The sequence below is a fragment of the Sciurus carolinensis genome, chromosome 4 (assembly GCF_902686445.1).
Source record: "Sciurus carolinensis chromosome 4, mSciCar1.2, whole genome shotgun sequence".
Classification (NCBI taxonomy): domain Eukaryota; kingdom Metazoa; phylum Chordata; class Mammalia; order Rodentia; family Sciuridae; genus Sciurus; species Sciurus carolinensis.
The window spans coordinates 89016855-89029062 of NC_062216.1; the positions used below are offsets into that span (position 1 = coordinate 89016855).

Below are 12208 nucleotides of genomic sequence, written 5' to 3' on the forward strand. Positions count from 1 at the left end.
ATTTGAAGTATGGTTTATGCTGAATGTGCACTTTCACACTGTGTGAAAGTTGAAAAATTGTATTGTTGAACCATTGAAAGTCAGGGATTATCTATATGTCATTTGCAAATATTTTCTCCTATTCTGTGAGTTGCATGTTCACTCTGCTGATTTTATCCTTTGCACAGTTTTTAATTTTGATGTAACCCAACTTACCAGTTTCAATTGTGTAGCCTGTGCTTTTGACGTCATAAAGAAAACATTATTGTTAAATGTTCACTGTCATGTTTTTTCTCTCATGTTTTAAAGAGTTTTTATAGTTTTAGCTCTTATATTAGATAAGATGTATTTGAGTTAATTTCTATATGTGGTATAAGGAACGAATCCAATTTCAGTTTTTTGCATGTAGATATTTGTTTTTTCCTAGCACCATTTGTTGACCTTTCCCCATTGAATGGTCCTAGTACCTTTGTTGAGTATCATTTGACTGGATATGTATGAGTTTATATCTGAGTTCTTTATTCTAGTTCATTTGTCTACATGTCTGTAGTTGTGTCAGTACCATACTGTTTTGATTACTGTAGCTTTGTAATACATTTTTGAAAGTACAAATTGTACTACTTCCAACTTTATGCTTTTTTTTCAATGTGATCTTAGCCATTCTGGGACCCTTGAGATTTCACATGAATTTTAGGATAGATTTTTTTCTGTTTCTGCAAAACTCATCTTTGGGATTTGATAGAGATTTGATAGAGATTGCATTGAATCTGTAGGTCTCCTTGGGTTAGGTTGTGATGTCTTAGCAATATTGTTTTGCAATCCATAAACATAGAATGTCTTCATTTATTTATGTATTTCATTTTTTCAAAGCAACATTTTGTTGTTTTGGTGTACAATCCTTGTTTTTATTCTTTATGATATTATTTTAAATGAAATTTCTTTTCAATCATTGTTAGGGTAAAAATGCAACTAATTTTTGCATGTTGATTTTATATCCTGCAACTTTGCTGAATTTTGTTTATTAGTAAAAACTATTAATTTTTGTGATAGAGGCTTTCCTAACAAATTGCATGTTTTTTTTAAGCTCAGTTTACCAGAAATTTTAATGAGTGTGGTACTTAGAATTAGGACATAATTAATTTTTAAAATCTCTTACCAAAATTTGTTTTAATTATGTAGGTGATATGGTTTAATTGAACTCAGTTGTGTGGTTTAAAAAGTTATAGTCTTTTTTGTTGTTCTGGGGATTGAACTGAGGGCCACACACATGCTAGACAGGGCTCTAACCAGTGAGCTATGTCCGAAGGCCCTATATTTGTTATTTACATATGGAGACTTATTATAAATAATTGCCTTCCTTTCTGTTATGGTCTGAATGTTCTCAAAAATTGTTTTTGTTTTAAACCTAATTCCCAAAGCAGTAGTATTAAGAGGTACTAGGTATTGAACCCAGGAGGTGTTTAGCCACTGAGCTCTTTTTAAAAAAATATTTTATTTTAGAGACAGGGACTTCCTAAGTTACTTAGCAGCTGAGGCTGACTTTAAAGTCGTGGCTTTAAAGGCAGGTGTGTTTGGAAGTAATTAGTCATGGAAGAGAAATTCTCCTGAATGGCATTAGTGCCTTTATAAAAAGAAGCCTGAGGAAGTTTGTTCACATCCCTTGACCATGTAAAGGGCAACAATAAAGTGGCAAAAAACCCTTACTAGGCGTGGAATTTACTGCTACCTTGATCTTGTACTTCCCAACTTCCAGAACCATGGGAAAGAAATTTCTGTCATTTTAAAGTTATTCAGTCTTATGTTTTTGTTATAGCAGCCTAAAAGCACTAAAACACTGTTAATTTTGCTACATAAAAGATAAAAAGACTAGTAGTTCTGAAACCTGTAGAAATTGACTTGAATTTTAGACTTTGAGAAGAGGCTGAATCTAGATGTGGCTTTCTTACACAAGAAATAGGCAGTATTTCAAATGGATGATCATTTTGTATAGTTTTCCTATACAAATGAAAGGAAATCGTAATACCAGAGGTAATATAAAATTAAAAATAGGTTTTAATCAACCTGATTATAAATCTGATAGTGGAAGAATCCCTTGGTCTTTTGGTAAATTTCTCAGTGCACTGTACTGAGTCTATTGCCAGGATAGACTGCCATAATATCTGATTCATCAGATATTATGTTAATTGTTTCCTAAATGCTGAATGTTAGAATAAGTAGAATAATAAGACATGGTCTTTGCTTCTTGAAGTATAACTTAGTCATAGTATAGAGTAATAGTAATAACAGCAATCTATTATTAATAGAGATTAGTACAGTAATAGTGACATAATAATAGTAATATGATTATTACTATTGAATAGTAATATTCAGTAGTAATAATATTTAATAATAATAGAAACTACTATTACTATTATTATTATATCATTGCTGCTATTCTATTCTGAATTATATAGTAAAATATTGCCTAGTATATAAAAATAACATGGTGATTATATTTTTATCTACTTCATAAACATGATACTATTTAATATTAACTTTGCCTGTTATGTAATTAATTTTATTCTTTCAATGCATTTATAAATAGGGCAAATATATTTATAGATGATATTGAATATTAGTTCTTAAATTTGATGTTTATTTTTGCAAAAGTCAATTATGCTATGTTATGAGAATCATAAATTTTTTAGTTTTTTTCTGTTAGATTAGGCATGTATTACCTTATTCAGAAAATGTTTTTAAGGTTTTATATAACACTAAATTTCAGAAATCCATTTATAATTTTAGTAATTTGTTTGGAGGAATAATTTATTAGAGTTTTGGTTTTTTTTTTTTTTTTTTTTGGTACCAGGGATTGAACTCAGGGGCACTCAACCACTGAGCCACATTCCCAGCCCTGTTTTGTATTTTATGTCAAGAAGGGTCTCACTGCATTGCTTAGCACCTTGCTTTTTCTGATGCTGGCTTTGAACTTGCAATACTTCTGTCTCAGCCTCCTGCGATGCTGGGATTACAGGCGTGCTCTATCGTGCCCAACTGAGAAATTTTTATACAAATCACTTATTTGAAAAATTTTGCCTCTGTTACTCCACAGTTTATAGGTATGTAATCTTTACATTACTGTAACTGAGGAAATTGATGTGAAATGGGAAGCTAGCTTACAAGATGTATTGTATATGAATCTGAATGTGAAGTTCATGTCATTAGTGAATATAAAAGTTTAAATTAGATTTTTGTGTAGTTATTTTTTCCTGGTTTTCAGGAACATATGATGTTAAATCTGAAGGAGAACTTTAAAACCATGTAATTAGCCAACTCTTGTTTTCCTTATAAGGAATAAGAGATTCAGAGAAGATAAATTATTTGCTTAAGTTCAGATTGCAAATACAGTGGCAGACTCAATGTAACTCCAGCTAATTTTGTGCAGTGTTATAGTTATATTCTATAATTGGAAAGGGCTTTACTTTTGTATCAGATTATCAATTCAAATTCTGATTCAGCCCAGTTAGTCAGCTTTCTGTTAGAAAAGTCAAGGCACTGAAAATTAGTTGATATTTTATTTTAATGGCTATTCGTACTTAACAGATTCCATTATGGTGTAAATACATTTGAAGTAGTTGCCATACTATTTTATTCCTTTTTGAAGTATTTACCATAGAATTGTTACTCTCATCACTCTAGCTGAGCAAGTGGATGCCTTCTGAAATCATGTTTATAGTTGCAAATCAGGGTCTCCTGTATCCCTTAGGGTAAAAGCATAAAAAGTAGCAATGTTACTCATTTGTTTTTAAAAATCACAGCAAACAAAATTTGTTGGATTTAAATACCATTTCTGATCTGTGACCCATCTCCTGAATCATCTTTCTCACATGTTCACTAAGCATTTTTGTGACATTAGATTCTACTGGCAGAGGTTGCCCCTTGAGTTTTATGTAATGCAGATTGTTTCTTTCTTTATGTCTCCTGTTTCCCTCCTTTTCAAGTTTTCAAACCAGTTTTTACAGCTTAAAGTGTGTGTTTGTGTGTGGGTGTGTATGTATATGCATGTATGTAGTTGTACTTTCCTTTGTTTTAGTTTTATCACTACCTGCCTTTTTCATGAAGTTGCCTGGTTCGTTAGACCGTAAGTTCATTTGTGCGTAGCTTTCTATACACATGAGACTGACATAAAACTAGATTTCTTCTTTCTGTATTCTTGTAGTTAATAGCACTAATGAAAGTGGAATCAAGTCTCTTTGACTGACTTTGGATTGTCACTGTGGCCTGTGGGATGAAATGTTCTGGGCAAGTCTTGGTTATATGTTTACTCCTAAGTTTACTGGTTCAAATGAGGTACAATTAGTATTCAGGTCAGCTTTGTGTAAACCATATGAACTTAAAAAATGAGGGAGATGGGAACATCTAAGGAAAGTCAGGATTCTTGTTACTAGAATCTAGGTAGGTTAGAACAACAGTGTTCTTGATAGTATAAAAATCTTATAAAATTGTGCTATTTAATCATAGGTTAGTGAATGATTACTCTAATGGTAGATTCCCTATATGCTGTAGTTGAGTGCTTTCAAATGTTCGTATATTAAAGTCACCTGGGAAGCTTTTAAATATGTTGGGTTGATGCCCTGGCTGTACCAGAGACTAGTAAAACCAGAAATTCTGCAGGTAATATAAAGTTCCTCAGCAATACCTTGCAAATAAGAAGGAGGTGGACAGAGTTGATGGAGCATTTAGTTAGCAAGGGTTCAAGAAGGAGGGGTATCAGATGACAGAGAAGTTCCTATGGGAGAAGATGATCCCATAGAGAGAACAGAGAGGCCTCACAACCAGGAAGGACTTATAACCTAGGTAGTCATAGAATATTCCCCAATCTGGAAGGAGACTCAGGAAGAAGAAACTTCCAGCTCAGGTTTCATTTCAAAAGAAACCTGAGATTCTAGCCCAGTTTCATAGTGCATATTGAAAATTTTAAGAATCAAGATCTGTCCTTTCCAGCTTCAGTGGGTATTTGTCTAGAGTAGTGAAATTTAGGAGTCTGACTCACCAGTGAATTGACCATCAGTTGGTCAGAAGTGAAGACAAATGCTTTAAAGCTATTCATTTAGGGTCCTGCTTGAGAGGTCAAATGATGAATCTGATACTCTCTGAGTTGTGACACTGTAACTTAACAAAATTATTCAGTGATACTTAGTAAGCATGATAAAGCTGACTTTACTTAGGACCATCATGGTAGGTATAGGGACCACAGCAGTGGGATTTTGCAGTAGTTTGGGAAAAGATATTGGGCTCAACTCCAAATATAGGATTGTCTAGTGGAAATTCATAGCCAGTGAGCAGGATAGGTGAGGTTGGTGGATCAAAAATTGCTAAGAGGTTACATCAGGAGTAAGGGGCATTCTGGCTCAACCAGCCTCACACAATTCTCACTGAAGGTAGTCCAGGATAATCAGGCATCACCTAGCTGATGATGGAAGATATGAAACTTGATCAGCAGCAGATATTGAGGGTATCTGACTTAGCAGGATCTGTCTGCTAAACTGGATTTTATATGGAAATGTGTAGGAGACATTTGAGAAGTCTGACTAAAGGTTAGTTAGGTGAAAAACCTATGTCAATTTCATAAACTTTATGATACTTAATTTTTTTTCTTTTTATGCTGCTTTGTTTTGAATAGGCTGATAGCGCGCCAGCTTGCTAAAATCCATGCTATCCATGCACACAATGGCTGGATTCCCAAATCTAATCTGTGGCTCAAGATGGGAAAATATTTCTCTCTCATTCCCACAGGATTTGCAGATGAAGACATCAATAAAAGGTAAAACTAGTTTTACATTTGATATTGTTTTCATTGTTTTGCAGTTTAATAGAGACTGTAATAATAATACAGTGTTTCTATGTATGAAAATTTGATTTTGTTTCTCTGCATTGCAGTTAAAGCCTTATTCTTTGACTTTCAGATGATACTACAAAAATAACTACCTCTCTATCCCCCTGAAGATCCCACCCACCAAAGGGGAAGGGTACACAGAGGGGCAAGAGACAAATATTGAACACATATTTGGAAATAATTATAAAGATCCAATGAGTAATTACATTTTTGAATACTATGAATTTTCCATAGAGACTTTTTTAAAAAAATTCTTTTTTGTTTAAAGTTGATTTGAAAAAAGACAAGTCTGCTTTAGAACAGTATAATTAATAATTGGAATGTGCAAAAGTTTGGGTTGTCTTAGTGTACTGTGATTACTTAAATGCCAGATAATGAAGATTAAATTCATTTATTGGAGTCTAACAATTTTTGTAAGACTGACTTCCCAGGTTCAGACTGACTACAATATTTCTTTAATTTCTACATTAAAAAATTATATATCAGTATTTAGAATCTAAATAATATGAACATATATTTATGTAGTGTGGCTATTACTAATAAATAATGGAAATTTTTGTCTTTTTTCTTTATATCTTAAACATGTGAAGGCTGTATCTTTGTATAGGAAGTCATTGTTTTTTGAGAACAGTGTAGGCAGATAGGACCTATAGACTTTTTTCCTTGTTTCTTTTTATTTTTATAATTCATTAGGGAAAAATTGTCCTTGAGTTTGATTATTTCAAGTTTAATTTGATCTGCTTTGTGTGGTTGACCCTGTGTTTCCATAGGCTCTGTACCCACAGATTCAACCAACTGTACATCAAATATTTGAAAAAAAAATTACCTCTATAGTAAGATGTACATATTTTTATCATTATATAGAATAATAACTACATATCATTACCTTATGTTAAGTATTATTAGTAATCTAGAGGTGATTTAAAGCATAGAGAGGATGTGCCTAGGTAAGGGACTTGAGCATCTGTGAATTTTGGTATCCTGGAACCAATCCCCTGCAGATATTGAGGGACAGAACTGTACGTGTTTGCAAGTGGTTTGTCAAAATTGGAATATGGGGATATCATATCCCCCAAGCTCTAGAATAGGCAAATTCTGGAAGTATGTCTAGTGTGTTGATATTCTGGAAGTTACAGCAATAAAAATAAGAGAATTCCCTTTTGAAATAGCCATTTTATTGAAAGGTTTTGGGGGAAACCATTTAAAAATAATGAGGTAACCAGGCATGGTGGTGTATGCCTATAGTTCCAGCTACTTGGGAGGCTGAGACAGAAAGATCACAAATTCCAGGCCAGTATGGGCAACTTGGTGAGACCCTAGCTTTAAATTTAAAAAAATGAGATGGGATGGAGATGTAAGTAGCTTAATGGTACATCCCTTGGTAGGGTGGGAAAGAGAGAGGTAAATGGTGATGATGAACCAAGGGTTTCTTAGTTTTTTAAGTTAATGCAGAGTCAAGAGACAGTATAGTATTACGTAGGTTAAGAGCATAAGACTTGGATCCAGATCGAGATCATATCCTAGTTCTGCCAGTAGGCATTTCTGCTGTGTAACCTTGGGTGAATTTTCTGAACTCATTTTGCTTCTATAAAATTGAAATAAGAGTAGTTTATTTAACCTTGTAGGGTTTTTGTGAGGATTGAGTTAATATAGATGTAGTGCTTAATTAAGACAGTACCTGACTACATAAGTGCCAAATAAAACTATTATTATTATTCAAAGTGATTATTTAGGTCTTATATTTTGCATGTGGTGCTTAGGATAGGATGGAACCCATGCATTCTAGGTGAGCGCTGTGACTGCACTATATCTCTAGCCCTTCAGTTTGGTTTTGAGTTTATATTTCTTAGACTCTCCAAGATACACTTTATTTTTTAAAATTATTTTTAGTTGTAAATGGACACAATATCTTTATTTATTCATTTACTTTTATGTGGTACTGAGAATTGAACCCAGTGCCTCTCATGTTAGAGGCAAGGGCTCTACACTGAGTTACAACCCCAGCCCTCCAAGGTACACTTTAAATCTGTCTGGTTAGTGAGATTTTGGAAAAGCAAGTAGTGTACCATGGTAAATAAAGGGAGAAAGCACCATGCTTTGATAGAAATACACAGCTAGAGCATAAATAATTAAAATTCCCTTTTGTTTGTACATGATTATAATTAGCTTGTTTATAATCTTATAATCCTTTGAACCCTGTTATTTCCATCCAACTCTGTACTTTTTTAAAACAAAAAAATTCTTGAACAGTCATACCATTTTGAAAAGAACTTATAAGGATTAATTTTAGAAGTTGTTTGTAAAAAAGAATGCAGTAATGGGGAAAATACAGTTCAGTAATGTAAAAAAATTATATTGTAAAATGGAAAAGTAAGGAATAATTGAGAGATTTTAGAGAATCAAGAGAACATGAAGAAGGAAAAGAGTAAATCAACAACAATTTTGTAAGCGTGGTGATGCTGTTGAGAAATTAATAGCCCATTTTTGTAATCTTACTTTTATCAAGTTAATACAAATGTAGCTAGCCTAATAGTATCAAAGAGTATAGAATGAAAAGCCACAGATTCTAGTTTCTCTCATCATGCTGCCCTGCACTTCACTATTTTGAGGCAGTTTCTAGTGAGTTTGTTGTTCACATAACTAGATAATATAAATGTACTTTTATTTCCTAATTTATTAACTGTAGACAATCTATTGATATTTCTGGAAATTTATCTGATTTATATTGCATTCACCCTTCATAACTTAAAGTAGGTATTTTTAATTTTTAAATAGTTTTTATAACTTTAAATATACTTAAAACTTTTTATTAAATTCTTTGTTATAGTTTTTTATCCATAAAATGGAGATAAATGCAAGACATTTAGAATAATGTTTAGTAAATGTTAACTATTAGCTATTTCTCTTTCTCCCAATTTTGTAGTGATAAATCTTACTTTTCTGCCCAACTTTTGTTTTGTTTTGTGGTACTAGGGATTGGACCCAGGGGTGCTCTGAACCACCTTTTTATTTATTTTTTATTTTGAGACTGGGTCTTGTTAAGTTGCTGAGGATGGCCTGGAACTTGTGATCCTCCTGCTTCAGCCTCCTGAGTAATTGGGATTATAGGTGTGTGCCACCTTGCCTGACTCTGCCCTACATTTTAACTGTTGACTTTATTTCTCTTTATTCATATTTAGTTCATTATAAAGGTCTTCTGTATTTCAACTTTTGGAATACAATGATCTATTCCAGGAGCATGTCTAATTAATGGAAATAACTTACTCAAAGTAGATGTTAATCCTAAAACTTGAAAAAAATTATGATAAACAAGATATAACTCTTCTTTTAAAACTAAAAGGTTCCTAAGTGATATCCCAAGCTCTCAGATTCTTAAGGAAGAGATGACTTGGATGAAGGAAATTCTTTCCAACCTGGGCTCTCCTGTTGTGCTTTGCCACAATGACCTATTGTGTAAGAATATAATCTACAATGAGAAACAAGGTAGGTATTTCACATTAGCAGTAAGTAAAGTTGATTACTTCTATGTTCTTATTGGTTCTTTAATCTTTGCATTAATAAAAATAAATGCAATTCAAATGTAAGGATTAATAACATTCACAAAGCCTTTAAAAAATTTCTTTTAGGTTATAAAGTCATGGTAACTGATAAATTAGGAATATACTCTATATATTTGTATAGAATGTTTAAACAAATTGGTTGGTTAGAAACAGTTTGTGGTTCCTGTTGGAGTTGTAAGTGTATAATGATGAAATACTGTTTTCACCTATAATTCTCAAACGTGTTTGAGTTTTCATGATTTAAATTATACCAGCTTGTAATGGGGGTTTCAGAAAATCAACAAATTGACATTGTACAACCTTGTTTTCATATTTACAGAAAATTTCCCACTGTATTGTTAAAGACAACAGTATTAGAAACAAGTGTGTCTGTAGGTTTTCTACTACCTGTTTCTTGTGCTGATTTGTTAGACATTTTGATGCTAAGGAGAGAGCTAGAGATGGAGAAAATGTTATTAGTATTTGCTCAAATTTATAGCTGCTAAAGTAATAATCAAGAAGCTTTGGGTAATAGCTTTTAATATTTTTTGAGGTAGAAATTGATACTTTTTGGTGGAATGTTTTTTGTGAGTGTTCATATCTTGCTGTGTTTGAATTCTCTGTTTTCATATCTAAGAACACTTGATTATATTATATCATTGGGTAAAGTGGATTGAGGTTTGGTTGCTAAGTAAGAGAAAGTACTAAATGGAAATTTAAAAACACAATTTTGTTTAAAGAATTAATATTAATTACAACTATGTTGAAACTATGAAGCTATTGCTTTTCATAAGAAACTGGTTTTTGAAGATATTTATTATAGATGAAGACCATATTTTTAATCAAAAGTTTGCTATTGCGAATATACTAAAACCAAAGAGTTCTCATTAACATGGTCATAATCATGTTAAATTATTACTATGACCCTCTGTAAGTTTAGAATATTGTAATATAAGGGTTATTAACATTCATAGGTAGCTTCAGTGTGAAAACCAACCAAAGGAACACTGTCAAAGGTGGTAGACTTAAACACATATTTTCAAGAACATGTTTATATTATATTTGATATTTTAGCATGGATTAGAGATTATGTCTTTTAAAAATATAATGAGCCTACATCTTCATCTTGAAGCATCTTGAAATTTTTATGTGGTGTCATTTTTTATTTTAAACTTTGGTGCATCCTAAAACATTGGGTACTTGACAGTGTCCTTCAATGAATTATTATCCACTTATAATATATAATTGTCATAGTATATGTGTTGTATTATATATTAGTAACCAAATCTCAATGCCATTTGTGAGAAAAGAGCATTAGTTATGCATTAAAGCAATGTATTAGCTTTTAAGTTCAGTTCAAGACCTAATAACACATTTTATATAACAATTTCAAGTAAGGGACTTCATCTTACATTTGAAGTGGACACTCAGCTTTATTTTTAACTGCAAGTTAATCAAAGAGAATCTGTTATTTACTTTGGAATATAATTTTCACCTTTCATATTTTTGTTTTTATGAGTTTCTTTTGCATATTCATTTCATAGAACAAACTTGTTTATAAAACCAAAATATAAGGGACCAAAAAAATCAGATTACTTTACCTTAGGTATTTTAATTTTCATATTAACAGTTACCTATATCCAAACTATTGGTCAGTTACATGGAAAGTTCCTGTATTTTCACATAAAATCTTCATGCTTCAATTTGGTGTTTGGAGGTCAAGGTTGTCTTTTTTTTGTTGTTTTAAACCAAGAGTTACCAGAATTATAATTTTGTGTCTTGATTTTTCTCTACTTCACAGAACAAACTTTACAGCTACACAAATGTAACTATTTTGATACATATTTTAGAACTCACCCTTTTTCAGAAGTCCATGTTGTACCATTTGTTTCTTTTTTGTGATTGGTTGTGTGTTAGTTATGGAAAGGTGGTATTTATCCCCCCCATTACCAGTCAGTTTTATAATGTCTGATAGCAAATTTGTACCTTGTGGCATCCATTTGAAAAATAATCAGTTTGTATGTAATTAGTTGATATATAAGCATAATCTATTATGTCCCATCATTCTATATATAGGACATTATAAAACCTCCACAAAATCTTATAGGACACTTACAAAAATGCTCAATTTAAGTTTTTATAGCTGTCTCATGTATAGGACAATGGGACATGGATTTTGAGAAAGAAAATATGATTAGAATGTTCAGGTAAAATATCAAGAAAGTTTGGTAAGAATCTTATTCAAGTCTTTGATAATAGGTTTCAAATTAGGAGCTGATGATTTTGAAGTAATATAACCGTATGATTTATTTGAGTCTAGTTATAAGTAGAAGATATCATGCCTCATTCTGTAAATTAAATTTAATGTACAATTTAGTACAATTAAGTAAGTTTAATTCACATATGTGACTGTAGCATTGCATTGATACTTTACTTATGGTAGAAATCTCAGAATGGTTTATTAAAACTATAGATGTGGACTGCGAAGTTACTTACCTTTTTAATTGGTTACCTAAGGAGCCAAGTTGAATCTTTTGAGATTGATTGAGATAACTTCAACATAGAATTCTTAATTAAACTGTTTATTAGATTCACAAACATGTTTGATTTGTTGTTCTCCTTACTTTATTCGTGTGATTTGAGCTGAGGGCCTTAATATTTTAATACCCACCTTGTGAGATGCAAATAGATAAAAGTAAGGAATGAGAGCTTGGGGTGAAGCTCAGTGGTAGAGCACTTACCTAGATGGCTAAGGCCCTGAGTTTGAGCCCCTGCATCACCGTCCCTGCCAAAAAAACCTAACAAAAGATGAAAG

At 32.1% G+C, this 12208-nt stretch overlaps 1 protein-coding gene across 1 annotated transcript in view; it reads left to right on the forward strand.

Moving 5' to 3' along the window:
• Etnk1 (ethanolamine kinase 1) overlaps positions 1–12208 on the forward strand; it is a 66757-nt gene that overhangs the window by 34999 nt on the left and 19550 nt on the right. Inside the window, 2 exon segments of the mRNA XM_047549264.1 lie at positions 5642–5782; positions 9195–9337. Coding sequence (XP_047405220.1) covers positions 5642–5782; positions 9195–9337 — 284 coding nt within the window.